General features: G+C 35.2%; 2 protein-coding genes across 2 annotated transcripts in view; both read left to right on the top strand.

Annotated features, from left to right (window-relative positions):
- The window catches only part of LOC133327202 (signal transducer and activator of transcription B), a 38,308-nt gene extending 31,509 nt beyond the window's left edge, over positions 1-6,799 (top strand). Inside the window, exons 7-8 of the mRNA XM_061535766.1 lie at positions 5,482-5,558; positions 5,625-6,799. Coding sequence (XP_061391750.1) covers positions 5,482-5,558; positions 5,625-6,799 — 1,252 coding nt within the window. The remainder of the gene's footprint in view (positions 1-5,481; positions 5,559-5,624) is intronic.
- A 3,766-nt stretch (positions 6,800-10,565) lies between these two features.
- LOC133327200 (uncharacterized) lies at positions 10,566-14,400 on the top strand. The gene is made up of 4 exons (XM_061535764.1): positions 10,566-10,590; positions 10,649-10,782; positions 10,825-11,984; positions 12,060-14,400. The coding sequence occupies exons 1-4, from the start codon at positions 10,566-10,568 to the stop codon at positions 14,398-14,400; spliced, it is 3,660 nt and encodes a 1,219-aa protein (XP_061391748.1).
- The last annotated feature ends 1,799 nt before the right edge of the window (positions 14,401-16,199 follow it).

Genomic DNA, 16,199 nt, shown 5'->3' with positions numbered 1-16,199 from the left:
CATCCATGCATTATATTAGGTATACTAGGCCTTAACATCCACGCCTTATAATAAACCTTAAAAAAATTCTTTCAAACATCCACGCCTTATAATAGGCCTTCAAAATAATCTTTCAAACATTCACACCTTATAATAGGCCTTAAAAAATCTTTCAAATATACACGCCTTATAATAGGCCTTAAAAAAATATTTCAAACATCCACGCCTTAAAAAAAGTATTTTAAACATTCACGCCTTATAATAGGCCTTGAAAAACTATTCTTTAAAAAATCTACGCCTTATATTAGGCCTTAAAAAAATTCTTTCAAACATCCACGGGCTATGATAGGCATCAAACAAATTCTTTCAAACATCCACGCCTTATAATAGGCCTTAAAAAATTCTTTCAAACGTCCACGCCTTATAATAGGCCTTAAAAAGGTTTTGAAAAACTATTCTTTATAAAATCCACGCCTTATATAGGCCTTTAAAAAATCCACGCCTTAGAAAGGTCTTGAAAAACTATTCTTTAAAAAATCCACGCCTTATATAGGCCTTTAAAAAATCCACGCCTTAGAAAGGTCTTGAAAAACTATTCTTTAAAAAATCCACGCCTTAGAAAGGTCTTGAAAAACTATTCCTTAAAAAATCCACTCCTTAGAAAGGTCTTGAAAAACTATTCTTTAAAAAATCCACGCCTTAGAAATGTCTTGAAAAACTATTCTTTAAAAAATCCACTCCTTAGAAAGGTCTTGAAAAACTATTCTTTAAAAAATCCACGCCTTAGAAATGTCTTGAAAAACTATTCTTTAAAAAATCCACGCCTTAGAAAGGTCTTGAAAAACTATTCTTTATAAAATCCACGCCTTATGTAGGCCTTGAAAAAAGGGTTTATAAAATCCACGCCTTATGTAGGCCTTGAAAAAATCCACGCCTTATGTAGGCCTTGAAAAAATCCACGCCTTATGTAGGCCTTTAAAAAATCCACGCCTTATGTAGGCCTTTAAAAAATCCACGCCTTATGTAGGTCTTTAAAAAATCCACGCCTTATGTAGGCCTTTAAAAAATCCACGCCTTATGTAGGCCTTTAAAAAATCCACGCCTTATGTAGGCCTCAAAAAAATATACTTTAAAAATTCCAAGCGTAAATATGTTTTGGAAAAATATTTTAAAAAGCCATACCTTGAAAAAAATCTTCGGGTCTATTAGCAGTTGAAAAAATATTCTTTAAACAATCCTTGCTCTATTGAAAATTGGATAAACATTCCTTAAAAAAAATCTCCACCCTTTTTGGGCCATACAACTTTCCTTAAAAATATCCATCCGAGGGATTTTCATTAAAAATTATAAAAAATTCCAATAATACATATTTTCTCTCATAATTTAGTGTTCCCCATTAAAATTACATTTCTTCCCCTGTCCAATAGTGAAAGTTTCATTCAAATCTGTCCATGCATTGCCGAGTTATGGCCATTTCAATTTAACCCTGTGTCAAAAATATCGCTGCTACATGATTCTGTTTGCCTGGTATGGCAAATGGAAAAACTGAAGAAACTACAACTCCACAAAAACAGAAAAATCCAGAGGATGATATGTTGCCAGATTGTTTATTTTGTGTTTCTTTGTTAGATTGCAAAAATTGTGAGCATACTTTTAGGCGTTAGTTGTGGTACATTAGTGCATATCTTTCATCTTTCAGATAATGGCAATTTTCTCTTATATAACATAAGTTTATATATCTATTGGCAATATGGAATAAAACTTTAGACTTCCCTCCAACTATTTTTGAAAAATTCATTAAAATCGCTTAAGTTGTCGCTGAGTTATTTGCATTTGAATTCATCAATCTTATAGCGCAGGCGAAATAAATTCAAGCCACCTTTTGGTTTTGTAAGTGCCTGAAAATATGCTTTAAAATTTATTTTTTTTTCTAAATTACATGTGGATAGCGCCATCTAGTGATACGCATGACTGCAAATCGCTAGACAAAAACTGAAAAGAAAAAAAGTTTCCAGTTTTTCTCATATCTTTAAATTACAAAAATCGATATTTTCCAACAATTTAAGGGCGATTTCGTACGGATTTGAACGGTATCGTTTAGAGAACATCTGAAACTATTGTGTTAAAAACTTTTTATGCATTTTTATTTGGACCTTCACAATAAAAATTAATGTTTATTGAAGCCTTAATGGATGGACTTTTTTTAGGATTATTTTTTCAAGGCCTACATAAGGCGCGGATGTTTTAAAGAGTATTTTTTCAAGGCCTACATAAGGCGCGGATTTTTAAAGAGTATTTTTTCAAGGCCAAAATAAGGCATGGATTTTTTTGAAGAGTATTTTTTTCAAGGCCAACATAAGGCATGGATTTTTTTTTTGAAGAATATTTTTTCAAGGCCTAATATAAGGCGTGGATTTTTTATAGAATATATAATCAATGTCTACATAAGGCGTGGATTTTTTTTGAAGAATATTTTTTCACGGCCAACATAAGGCATGGATTTTTTTTTTTGAAGAATATTTTTTCAAGGCCTAATATAAGGCGTGGATTTTTTATAGAATATATAATCAATGTCTACATAAGGCGTGGATTTTTTTTTGAAGAATATTTTTTCAATGCCTACATAAGGCGTGGATTTTTTTGAAGAATATTTTTTCAATGCCTACACAAGGCGTACTTTATTTAATGTATTATTTTTAAATGGGAATATGTTGAATTCTGCGACACCTCTCGAAAAATATGATGGACCTGTAAAGAAAAAAAATATAGGGTAAGAAGAATGGATATGAAGGAAATTAAAAAAATATTTTTATAAACTAACTTAACTTTGGAAAGAGTGGATTTTTTTAATAATTTTTTTCTGAATACCTCACAAGGTTTTAATTTTTTTAAATAATTTTTCCTGAGTACCCCCACAAGGCGTGGATTTTTAAACCATTTTTTTCTGAGTACCTCCTCAAAGCGTGGATTTTTTAAATAATTTTTTGGGGCTTTTTTTTCTGAGTACCTCCACAAGGCGTGATTTTTTTAAATATTTTTTTTTCTGATTACCTCCTCGAGGCGTCGATTTTTTAAATAATTCTTTTGGACCTATTTTTTTGAGTACCTCCTCAAGACGTAGATTTTTTAAATAATTTTTTGGAGCTATGTTTTCTGAGTACCTCCTCAAGGCGTGGATTTTTTAAATCATTTTTGGGGCTATTTTTTCTGAGTACCTCCGCAAGGCGTGGATTTTTTTAAAGAATTTTTTTCTGAGTACCTCCACAAGGCGTGGATTTTTTAAAGAATTTTTTTCTGAGTACCTCCACAAGGCGTGGATTTTTTAAAGAATTTTTTCTAAGAACTGTGCTCTATACAAGGCGTGGATTTTTTAAAGAATTTTTTCTAAGAACTGTGCTCTATACAAGGCGTGGATTTTTTAAAGATTTTTTTCTAAGAACTGTGCTCTATACAAGGCGTGGATTTTTAAAGATTTTTTTCTAAGAACTGTACAAGGCGTGGATTTTTTAAAGATTTTTTTCTGAGTACCTCCACAAGGCGTGGATTTTTTAAAGAATTTTTTTCTGAGTACCTCCACAAGGCGTGGATTTTTTAAAGATTTTTTTTCTGAGTACCTCCACAAGGCGTGGATTTTTTAAAGATTTTTTTTCTGAGTACCTCCACAAGGCGTGGATTTTTTAAAGAATTTTTTTCTGAGTACCTCCACAAGGCGTGGATTTTTTAAAGATTTTTTTTCTGAGTACCTCCACAAGGCGTGGATTTTTTAAAGAATTTTTTTCTGAGTACCTCCACAAGGCGTGGATTTTTTAAAGAATTTTTTTCTGAGTACCTCCACAAGGCGTGGATTTTTTAAAGAATTTTTTTCTGAGTACCTCCACAAGGCGTGGATTTTTTAAAGAATTTTTTTCTGAGTACCTCCACAAGGCGTGGATTTTTTAAAGAATTTTTTTCTGAGTACCTCCACAAGGCGTGGATTTTTTAAAGAATTTTTTGTACCTATTTTTTCTGAGTACCTCCTCAAGGCGTGGATTTTTTAAATAATTTTTAGGACTATTTTTTCTGAGTACCTCCACAAGGCGTGGATTTTTTAAAGAATTTTTTTCTGAGTACCTCCACAAGGCGTGGATTTTTTAAAGAATTTTTTTCTGAGTACCTCCACAAGGCGTGGATTTTTTAAAGAATTTTTTTCTGAGTACCTCCACAAGGCGTGGATTTTTTAAAGAATTTTTTCTGAGGCGTGGATTTTTTAAAGAATTTTTTCTGAGGCGTGGATTTTTTAAAGAATTTTTTCTGAGGTGTGGATTTTTTAAAGAATTTTTTTCTGAGTACCTCCACAAGGCGTCGATTTTTTAAAAATTTTTTTTCTGAGTCGTGGATTTTTTAAAGCATTTTTTTCTGAGGTGTGGATTTTTTAAAGAATTTTTTTCTGAGGCGTGGATTTATAAAGAATTTTTTTCTGAGGCGTGGATTTTTGAAGAATTTTTTTTCTGAGTCGTGGATTTTTTAAAGTTTTTTTTTCTGAGGCGTGGATTTTTTAAAGAATTTTTTTCCTCATCAAGGCGTGGATTTTTTAAATAATTTTTGGGGTTATTTTTCCTGCCTACAATTTTATATAATTTGTTTTAATATTTAATTATTTTTATTATAATCACTATTAACCTAAACTATCCTAACCAAAAATTTGCGTTAACAAAAAGGACAATCGAAATAAATGAATCAAAATAATGTAAGAGCGAAAAAAACACCATTGAAACAATTGTTAATAAAAAATAATAAATTAAATAATTATTAATAATAAATTATATATAAAAAATTGTGTATATATAAAAAATAGTTAAATAAATTATTATATTAAACAATTAAGTTAAACTAAACAACGAAAAAGAAAATTCATTAACGTGCTCATTAATCCAATTGACTCTACTACCGCAATGGTTTGTAAACAAAAAAACTAAAGCATACTTTGAGGCGCTAGCAATGAAAATCGCCCATTTTAAACAGCAACTGTGACAAATGAAATAAAAAAATGTATTTAATTATATTAAACCAGTCGGCACTTATTAAAGAAAGCAAGAATTTATGACTACATGTACATACATATATAAATATGTGTCTGTATGTCAATGAAATGTAATGTAAATATATATAAATATATTAATTAATGAACAAAAATAACCAATAAAGAAGAAGAAACATTTTTAAAGCGAATTTTTAAAAATAAAGCAAAAAACAATTGTATTATGTGTTTTCAGTTAAGGGGAAAGGGGGGGAGTAAGAGGAAGACAAAAAGGTAAAGATGGTGTAGGTGTAAAGAAATATATTTTAGAATGCTCTTCGTAAACGTCTGGCAAGAAATTCACGTGACGTCAATGTGATCTGTATCAGACATTTTTTTAAGGATAAATTTAGACTGGAAATGAAAGGAAGAAAGTGTTTAATTTTAGTTTGAAAGGGTGTGGTGAATATCGGAAATAAATTTCAATTCATATAAAAACTTCGAAGTACAAGTGGAGAACACAAACAGTCCATCAACAGCCTTAGACATAACAACATGCAGTTATTTGTGATATTTGTGGCAGGTATGGTCAAGATCCTTCCTGCTTAATAAGAATTTTTAATAAAAATTTTCAAATGTTTTCCTTTAGGTCTGCTGTCGATACAGGCAGCAACAGTGCCTCCAACCATCACCCACACAGTCAGTGTCAGTGTGCCACCAAATGTTGCGGTGGGTAAACAGGACTCTGCTGAGGTACCGGCCGTTGTTGTAGAGGTTACAAAGGACAATAAAATAGTTGAAGCCACTACAAACAAAAAAGTTAATGAAACCCCCGAGGAGCCCATGATGGTCACCACTCTGATTCAAAATGTTCTGGACATGGTGATGCCTACCAAAAACCCCTTAAATCCTTCATCCGTACCCACCGCCAAAGTTCCCGTTAAGCCTGCCTTATCAATTATACCACCCACATTGCCCTCCATAGTATTGGATCACGTTATAAAGCAAAGATCTGTAAGCGATCAACATGACCTTCAAAAGCAGGACAACGATGGTATTACTAAGCAGTCGGAAAATAAGGATAATCAAAACGACAACCATGACATGAAAGAAGGAGTGCAAGATCACTCAGTGAAAAAACGTACACCCGGTGATGATGATTATGGTCTAAACAATAATTGGGTAGAGCATGATTATGGCTGGCAGCAGGGTGGTTTTCAAGGTGACTCATCCTCATCATCTTCGGAGTCCTCTTCATCAGAAGAGGGATATGAAACCGTGATATCAGAGGTTATAACTCGTCCCCACATTAAAGATGAGGTGACAGTGCCGCATGTCACGACAACACCACCAATTACCATGGATATACGTAAGATCCATAAAAATTCGAATACAAGTGATCCCCATTCAAGAAGAATTAAACGTGAAGTAATGGCCAATAAACCAGTCGAAATTGCTCCCACAACTCAAGCCAACACAGAATCAGTTCAAGAAGTCACCACCTCCATGCCCCTGCCATCATCTACAACTACCTCAAAAATGTCTCTCCCTATGCCGCAGGCAACCACTGTGCCAGTGACCACCCCAATGTCCCCTGTGCATGCGGAAGTCAAATCCAAAATAAATCCCTGTGATCTGCTGTGCACAAAATTCGAACTGGAACCGGTTTGTGCCTCAAATGGCCTATGCCTTCATGAATTCCCCAATCAATGCATTATGGACACCTATAATTGTAAACATCCACGGGAGAAATTCACCGCCACCAAAGATGATCGCTGTCAAATGTATTGGCTGGAGAAGTGTCAGGATAGTGATCTGATCTGAAGGGGGAGTGGGGTTTGGGGTTCGTTACGTATTTTTTGTTAAATTTTGTGGAGCTTAGTTAAAACAATTTAAATAAATAAATCATTTTTAAAAATAGAAAAAAATATTTTTTTATCCTTTTGCCAGGCATTGGACGCCATTTTCAGTATTTACTATACATCTTGACGTTATATGCAAGATGTATATCAAATACTGAAACAATCAATAATTTCGTGTGATCTCTTATATTCTACTAAATCCCCAGGTGGTTAAAAATGTATTTTTCCCGACATTGGGCGCCATTTTCAATAAGATTTGTAATTATTTTATAAGAAATCCTTGTCTTCTCTAATATTAGCGAAAATCTTTAAATGATTTAAACCCTGTTCAAGAGAATATCCTCCACGTTGACAATGTGATGTCTAACCGGAATCCAATTTCACTTACCATACCTTCGAATGGCTCTCAAATTTAATCTTCTTTCTTAGACAGTCAGGAGATCTGCATTTTATCCCATTTACAAAATCCATCACAAAAAAATTCAGTTACGGAGCGTTCGAAGTCTAAATCCATAGATTTTGAACACACATAGTTTTGTGTTCAAAATGGACGGAATAGCCTAAGAATGGTCCTTCGTTCGCAATTTATAATCCACATTTAGATGTCGCCACACATGTAATGCAAGTGTTGGCAGAGTTTATTGAATAGCAAGATACAAAACCAAAATTCGAACTAATAACGCCATCTGCATCATACATCGAGGAGAAAAGCCTTTCTATGTTAAGTCGAATACCATCAATAAATGGCGCCTTCGACGAACACGAAACCTGTGTGGAAACTTTGGAATATATTGTACGAAACCCCTGCAATGTAAGTCACTTATTTAAACCACGAACCACAAACGCAACATTTCAGTGGTAACCCAAACACCAACTGAAGATGGCGCCCATAAGCATATTAGCGTGAATGTATTCCAATAACCCATAATTAATGGATTTAAAGAATATGTTTAAATCATCTAATGGCCGAGGATTGTTTACAAATTATTTTTTTATTTACCCAAATTCATGGATTTAAAAAATCACTATCACTATTCTAAGGAATAGACGATATAGATCCTCTTCTTCAACAGTCTAAGTATTCCCCCTCAGTCGGTATTTATTTTTCAACTGCTCCTAAATTTTAACTAAGAACAAAATATATATACAATTAAATCTGAGGCTTTTTAAATAACGGAATATCTTGAAATAATCAACTGCTACCGTAAATTTTAACCCAAATAACGAAAGAAGGAAAAATGGTCTTTCGACGACAAGTTAGAATCAACATTCAGATGTCGCCATGCATTAGTGAATGTCTCCAATAATGCCGGATATTAGATCTACTCTGCCATCAGTATTACGAAAGATGATTCGAAATATGATTCACCTCAAATATCAACAATATAAGACAGTCCTAAAGAAACAACAATTTGCATTACCGAAGTTAGATATTTTAAATCCTGAGACCTTCTGGGAAATTTCGGAACAAATCGAACTGAAAATCAGAAATGTAGGTCATTTATTAAATCCTCGAAGTCTGCCATGGATCACATCATACTGAAAATCAAACTACAGTCGACTGGGGCTCCCTATATACTGATGCAGCAGCTATCGCCAATTATAATACAGAAAATAATTAAAAACAGAAAATGGTACATCGATCATTATATAAAAGCTGCATGAAGATGTCGCCATGCATAAAATGTCTAGACTATCGCTATTTTAGGACTAATACCGCCATCTCTACTACGAAGTGTTGATAATAACTCATCTGTGTCATATCAAAGAGGAACAACAGATGGCGGCCCTTAACACATAAATGCCCCATTCCTAAACAACAGAGGTCGGCTCTAAAGAAATAAAATACCCCATTGCCGAAGATAAATATTATTCCGAGGAGGATCATCATCACACACCCGAAGGTGTTGCAGGGGATCAATTGAAATTAAAAATCAAGACAATGCTGACTGCGGCTTCCAATATATATCTCGAAATTTCAGTACCTACAATCGCTAACTTCAACAAAATAAATAATAAAAGAACAGAAAAGGTCCTTCGATCACTGTTTAAAAGCCACATGCAGATGTCACGATACCTAGGTAGGTTACAAAGTGATTAGAATAGCCCATCTGTGTCATATCAAATTGAAACAACAGATGGCAACCCTAAACAAATAAAAATATTTCATTGCTGAAGATAGGTACATATTGGCAAACCGCAAGTTTTTGAAGTGGATGATATATACCACTCGAATTTTCAATATTATTTAGGAGATAAAACTCATAGGGCGATGGTATAGGGATAGATCAGGATAGTGGTATATTTTAAGCATTTTGAGGCAATGACCAAGGATAAAAAGGATTACCAAATATATGCAAATAATCATCTAGAGAGTTAAACGGAATTTTTATGATCCACAAAGGATTTTTGAAGACGTGACATTTTCTAGCACCTACAATTTCCAGTGAATTCCAATTTAAAAATTAGGACCAAAAAATTGTTCGTAGATTTTTTTTAGATAATTGGTGGCAGCTCAAATGAATACAATTACAATTTTGTTCAGTGCCAGAGTCTGAAAAGAATTTTTTAGACTTCTGACCCATTTAAAATTATTTCAAAAAAGTTACCATAGTAGAGAAGAGGTCTTAGCTGAGATGTAGGGTCAGAAACTAATTGTTCGCTCTCCGACAATCATGAAGAAAATGAAAAATCGTCCTTTGAAAATATGGCTCATTTGCATGAACCGAAACGGAGTTCATCTTTTTAGCTGTTAATGGTCCTTCAAACGTGAATAAGCGTCATTTGAGGAATGTTAATCTTTTGTTAATGGATCACAGATTATATGACAAATATATTATCCCGAAATTGTAAGTAAAATTTTAAAAATATCAAATGAAAAATTAGAGATATGATTCATGTACTTAAATCATGAATCTCAGTGGCTGTCACGGATCAAATGAAACAGAAAATCAGAGCATCCATTAAAACATAATGCATTTCTCCATTAACCTAAAGCGAAGGCCCCATATATCCTCATTTTCAGGTGTCTGAAGATTCCATTTAATTTCATATTTATTTTTTTGTTTTTTTTTGCGGTCTTCCAAGTTATTTATAGTTCCCAACTTCCTGTCTTGCTTAAAAACGCTCTAGTTATTCTTCATTTTTTAATTAAGTTTTACTTTTTTGGGAACCAAAACTTGTTGCCAATAAATCTCGATAAAAAATTGTACTGTTTTGTCCGCACCATCTTATCCCCATCCAGTTGTGTGACATTGACATTGTTTAAAACCCGAAAAATAGAAACAAAAATTTCGAAAAGCACTTCCAGTTCATGTCATTGGCCAAATGACTGGCTGTCCCGAAACTGCAAAACCCAAACACAAAATATTTTTCAAAACAATTAAATTATGCCGGACATTAAAGGTGTTATGTAAGCTTACGCCCGAAACAGGCTGACGGCGATTTTAGATTGAAGATAACCACAACGGCGAGTCGAAAAACAATAAAGTTCAGATTTCAAAACAGGTTCAGAGCAGCAGCAACAACGCTGAAAATGGTAGTAAGGTGGAGGTATTGGCACATCCAATTAAGTGAAGTAACTCCGACGAAAAAAAGTCACAAAAAATGTTTCGAAAACCAGAAGGATATGATAGCAAATTGAGGATGATCGAAAAGGTATAAAACCCTATGACACGCAGGCTGCGAACTGCAGTCTTGTTAATATTGTTGCCGAAATTCATAACACTATGAAAGAAGTTCTAGTATTGTTGGGTAAGTTACAAGTGGATTTAAAAGAAGAAATAAAAATTTAAACCGAGATTTGTTACAGTTTTCTTTGGAACCACACATGCCAGAGCAGCTCCAGCCCAACAATCACACATTTCAAGGCCTCAAATAGCTGAAAATTTACCACAAACAGAAAATTTGTTGGCATACCAAAATGTGGATCGTTTTAGCCGAGATGTATCACATATATTGAAAATGGCGCCCAATGTGGGGCAAAAGGATTTTTTCAAACAACCTGGGGATTTGAAAAATAGTAAGACAGCTGAAGAACCTGTTGAAAGCCATGAATTGGTGAAAAGAAGTGATGTATTGAGTGCTGCGGGAAGCAGTGACTCAGTGGCGCCCAATCAGATAGATGATGATATGAACAGCAAAGCTATACCAGTGGATTCCTTAGATTTAAAAGCCAGCAATCTTCAAACCGATAAACTTGCTAAACGTGATGTATCTCATATATTGGAAAATGTGAACCCAGTGGCGCCCAACATTCAACAAGAAAATGTTGAGAACAAACTTTTTCCAGAGGAGTTAAGGATATTCCAAACATCCCAACCAACAATTGATGTGAATTTTATTCCAGTTCCAACACAAATGGCGTCCAACATAGCAACAGAAAATAGTCTCAATAATGAGCAGGAAAACTCATTGAACTCTGACAACCCCACTCTCTCAGGAGAACCCCAGCTACCTGATAAAATCATAAATGTGCTTTTTAATCCCAATGTAGCTGCTGACCCATTACCTGGCTCCGAAATAATCAAAGTACAAAAATCAGTGCAGATAAATATTCCGCAAACCTGTATGGCAACATTCAGGAGTGCACGTAATGTCATTCTGCGGCCCAAGCCCATTACGAATCTCTCGCTTATACAAGGTGTCTTAAATTGCCTGACCGATATCACGGAGGAAGAATTGAAGGAGGGACATCATCACACACCCGAAGATGTGGCAGAGGATGTAATACGCCATTCAGATTTTCAATATTATTTAGGTGACAAACATCATAGAGCGGAGGTGGAGGGAAGAAGTAATAATAAGGAATTGGAGGCTGTAACAAATGCGCCTCAAAGTCCAATCTATTTTGAGCATCCTCAGGCCAAGGATAAAATAGAGCAGCGAATGGATAATCCGGCAAATAATCATCTGGAGAGTGGTAGTAAGAATGAACCCTATTTTTATGATCCCCAAATATTACCTAATGATTTTCCAAGACGTGGCGTTTTCGAGGGACCACAATTTGCCGTCAATACCAAGACGCAGGTGGAGGAGAAAGGGGATGATGAGAAGCAACAATTGTTAGATGGCATTGCCAAGTTCCTAGAAATTTCCAGACAGGAAGAAGATTCAAATGGACTCAATAACATTTTACCTGGGGACAAGCAGGAACCTGAAAATAATTTTGGAAATACTGAGCCATTTAAAAATGAAAACATATTGCAAAAAACAGGTCGAAGCGTAGAGGAGGTCTCAGCTGAAATGGAGGTTGTGAAAAATTCAGAAAAACATCATCAGGAAATTGAAAAATCTTCTTTGGAACCTAGTCAGAATGTTGAAAGCTTGGAAATGGTTCCTGTGTCTCATTTGCAAGAACCAGAATCGAGTTCATCTTTGCTTGCTGATGATGGTCCTTCGACCGTAACTAAACGTCAAGTGAGAGATGTTTCCCATGTGTTAAAGAACCGTAGGTTACCACAGATTCCAAAATCAAATAAAAAAGAAAGTGATCCGATTTTCTCGGTGCAAAATTCTGCAGATGGTCCTTCGTCTTCCACGGTTTTGCGTCATGCCAGAGATGTTTCTCATTTGCTGTCTTCTCAGAAAGCGGAGGATCCTTCAAAATTACAAAGTCCTCTTCAAGAAATTCAAAAAGAAAATCAACAACTTGTATCAAAGCAAAATTCTGAAAATGGTCCTTCGACCTCCACGGCTTTGCGCCATACCAGAGATGTTTCTCATTTGTTGTCCGCTCCGAAATTGAAGGATGAAATGCAAAAAGAAAGTGATAAACTTGTATCGACTCAAGATTCTGAAAATGGTCCCACGGCATCAGTAAGTCGACATGCTGCAGATGTTTCATACTTATTATCTCCTTCTAAAGAAGTAAAATCTGGCAAGGAAACAATCGATGAGGCCAAAAGTTTAATCGCCAACCAGAATTCAGTAACAGAAGTAAGACCTTTGGAGAATTTTAGTGCAACGGAAGCTCCTTCACTTATTTTATCAAAAGAAACTAAAACCGAAACTTCATCCCTCGCCAATCAGGAGAGCAAAGATTTACCACAATCCACAACAAACAGTCCTCCTCAATTTCAAACAGTGACATCGATTGCCGATCCCAAATCCATAAATCAACTTGCCGTGGAAATAGTTACACCCACCTCACAAACTGCAGAACCTCGGACATCAGGGCCACTGGAAATTGATTCAACAATTTTATCTATAGGTCCTCAAATATCCGAATATCTTGAAGTAAATCAATTGTTGCCACCAATTTTGTCCCCAAAGGAAGAATCAATAGAAAATGGTCCTTCGATCGCAATTCAAAATACAGATGTCACCACACAAGGGATACAAGTGTTACCAGAGGCCAATGAAGACACAACGCCAATTGTTGAACCACTACCGCCATCTGTACCACAAAAAGAGGCGATAATCCCTTCATTGTCAACTCAAGCACCATCAGTGTTGCCAGAGGTCATTGAACAGCTGGGACAACAACCTAATATTGAACTGCTACCGCCATCTGTATCACAAAATCAGGCGATTAGCTCTTCAACTCAACCACCAACAATAGATGGCCCATCTAACGAAATTGGAAATAAGCCTTTAGCATTGCCAAAGGTGGATATTGTTAAATCGGATAGCTTGGTAGAGATTTCAGAAACTACCGAACGAAAAATCCGTGACGTAAGTCATTTATTTAAGCCACGAACCACCGTGGCTACCATGGATCCAATGAAACTGAAAATCACGGCTACGATCAAGGATGAAGAGGAAAAATTGGCACCACCTTCCGGATCTACAGCAAAAGAATCTGCAACTATTGCACAACCAGTGTTTGCGGAAATCGTTATTGAGGATATAGAGAAAAATACAAAGTCCATGCATGCAGAGACGAGAGTACAGCGCGACGTTTCCCATTTATTGAGGAATCTTGGTGATCAAACGAATCTGAAGGTTACGGTCAAACATACACAACCTGACGATACAAATGATCAGCATTCCAGAGATATTGCCCTACTATTTGGTGCAGACGATTTTGAGGAGAAGGAATTTGAAAGTAAAATAATCGCTCGGGAAATACAAACCGTAACCAACGTTGAGGAACTTCCATTGGACAAAAACACCATCATATTTAATACGCAAAATGAGGCACCAGTCTCTGATCATACCGCAGAAAATAATATCATGGATGTTCTGCAACGCACACAACGTTCTTCGAATGTAAAATTGGAAACTCCCTTCAACATTGACGATCAAATTGCTGAAGATGATCCATATGTGGAGAATATTTTCATTCCAGACACTCACAGGAAAGTTAAACGTTCCACTGATTCAAATTTAGAAAGTCCAGCGGAAATGACATCCATTGCCTCAGAGGAGGAAATTACTACAACCATTACTCCGTATATTCCAAGAACGACGGTAAAAACTTCTCGAGCTAAACTACCATTGACAGTATTTGCGGCAAGACCAAAACGTTATCGGGAAGTTACAACGAAATCTCCAATGAAAACTACGACCACCTCATCGAGAAATATTATACGCCCGAAACGTGTAAGGAAGCCGATGTAGAGGAAGAAAATTTTTTAAAAATGTATTTGTTGAAATAAATTTATATATAAACTCAGACCTATATATTTTTTTATTTACAGAAAATATTTCCCTAGGCCTTTAATTTCATCTAGAAGAGCTTCCAAAATATACACTAGCACTTCTTAAAATATTGTAGACCACAGAGAATGGTCTAAGAGATATTCTATTCCTATTGCAGACCTTTCGATCCCTGCAATCCTTCTTTGAAAATAGAGTTGGGCATTCTCGATCTTGTTCAGTTCGCTCTACAAAAGGAACTAGATCATTCATATAGTTTCATAGTTCAATCGTCCACGTCAGTTAATTTGGCGAATGAATGGAACGGCTTAGCGGAATGGTTGAATCAAAATGAATTAGGTGGAAAAGAGCAAAAAGGAATTAGATGAACGAGAGAACTGGAGGTAGTACCGATCATTCCTTTTGTGGAATTTTCCCTTCAAACTAATTCGTTCTGGAACGATACAATTCTAAAAGAACCACGTTTTAATTCTTTAAATTCGTGACCGTTCGATGTTTTCAGTTGAATGGGGAATTGGTTCCGAGTGCTATATTTCCTGTTATTATTCTGCACATAATCAGTATATCTGAATCTCTCAGAACGATCTTCTGTCAAATATCTTCCAAAGTGACATTTATAAAATGCTATACATCTATCATTTAGTCAAAGTCGAAGGAACATTTCAACGATCATCGGCAAGTAACTATGAACAGGTTTTTGGTTCTTGCAAATGAGCCACAGGAACCCTTCCAGATTTCAGATTCTTGCAAATAAGCCAAAAGAACCATTTCATTATAAGAGCTAAATTCTAAAGAAGGTTTTACAATTTCCTGAAGATTTTCTAACCGAGTAGAAATATTGTCTGAGGATTTTACAATTTTTCATATATTTTGGGGACTCCTCCCGACTTCTGGAACTTCTTAAATAATCCATTTATTTACCTCTGTTAACATTTTCCTTCCTCTCATTTATGTCATACATTCCCCAACGTCCGCTATGAAAGCATTTGAGATAAATGCTTGGCTTAATTAAATTTACGAATTCTAACATTCTCCGTTTCAAGATTAGAGAACAGCAGAGAAATGGGAGCCATCTGAAGTCAATTTGATGTCTCAAAATTGAAATTAACCCCTTTTTTTCAGTTGTTGTTCATTTGGCAGTGGAAATTTCACATGTGGTCGAACCACTTGTTGTCCTCGTCGCAGATTGGCATGCAACAACATTTGGCAGAACATTGGCCATTAGAAAAAGAAAATAAATCGCCAGCATAGAACAGGTTTTTTTTCCTCGGCAACGAAAGAACCCAACAGCTTTTTGAGATAATTCAGGCACGCATGACAAATTTAACAAATGTTATTCATACGAAAATGGCCATCCTCCTCAGTCACCTATCTGCCAGGTTGGGCAATTTGTTTAAACATGAGATCAAGCGGTGAAATGGCATGGGATGAGATGGGACAGAAAAAAAAAACTGGGTGATTTGTTGGCATAACAACGAAGGAAGGAAAAAAACAAGCAAACGACATTAATATGATTAATTTAGGAATAAGAAGGAAGAGGAAGATGAAAGCCGCTAATAATTGATAATGATGTGGATTTTTGGGTGAAGGAAATCGACAAGATATTTGCATTGCTTTATAAAAGCAGCGAATATTTGTATAAAAAATTAATTAATTTTTGTTCTCAATAAATAAATTGGAAATTTCTTAACGCAGAGACCTTATAAGAGATTCTATAATTTCGACAATAGAGATTTATTTGAAGTTTAGGAAAAAGAAAA

The sequence above is a fragment of the Musca vetustissima genome, unplaced genomic scaffold (assembly GCF_032173495.1).
Source record: "Musca vetustissima isolate MV318-11 ecotype Yass unplaced genomic scaffold, APGP_CSIRO_Mvet_v1 utg63507, whole genome shotgun sequence".
Taxonomy (NCBI): Eukaryota; Metazoa; Arthropoda; class Insecta; order Diptera; family Muscidae; genus Musca; species Musca vetustissima.
The sequence above is the reverse complement of the archived record's forward strand: the minus strand, read 5'-3'. Positions and strand labels throughout refer to the sequence as shown.

Bases quoted from the DNA above. Each gene is read 5' to 3' on its own strand.
- LOC133327200 (XM_061535764.1), top strand. From the start codon at position 10,566: ATGAAAGAAGTTCTAGTATTGTTGG. The intron at 10,591-10,648 runs GTAAGTTACAAG...GATTTGTTACAG, and splicing joins AGAAGTTCTAGTATTGTTGG to TTTTCTTTGGAACCACACAT. The intron at 11,985-12,059 runs GCAGGAACCTGA...AACAGGTCGAAG, and splicing joins AACATTTTACCTGGGGACAA to CGTAGAGGAGGTCTCAGCTG.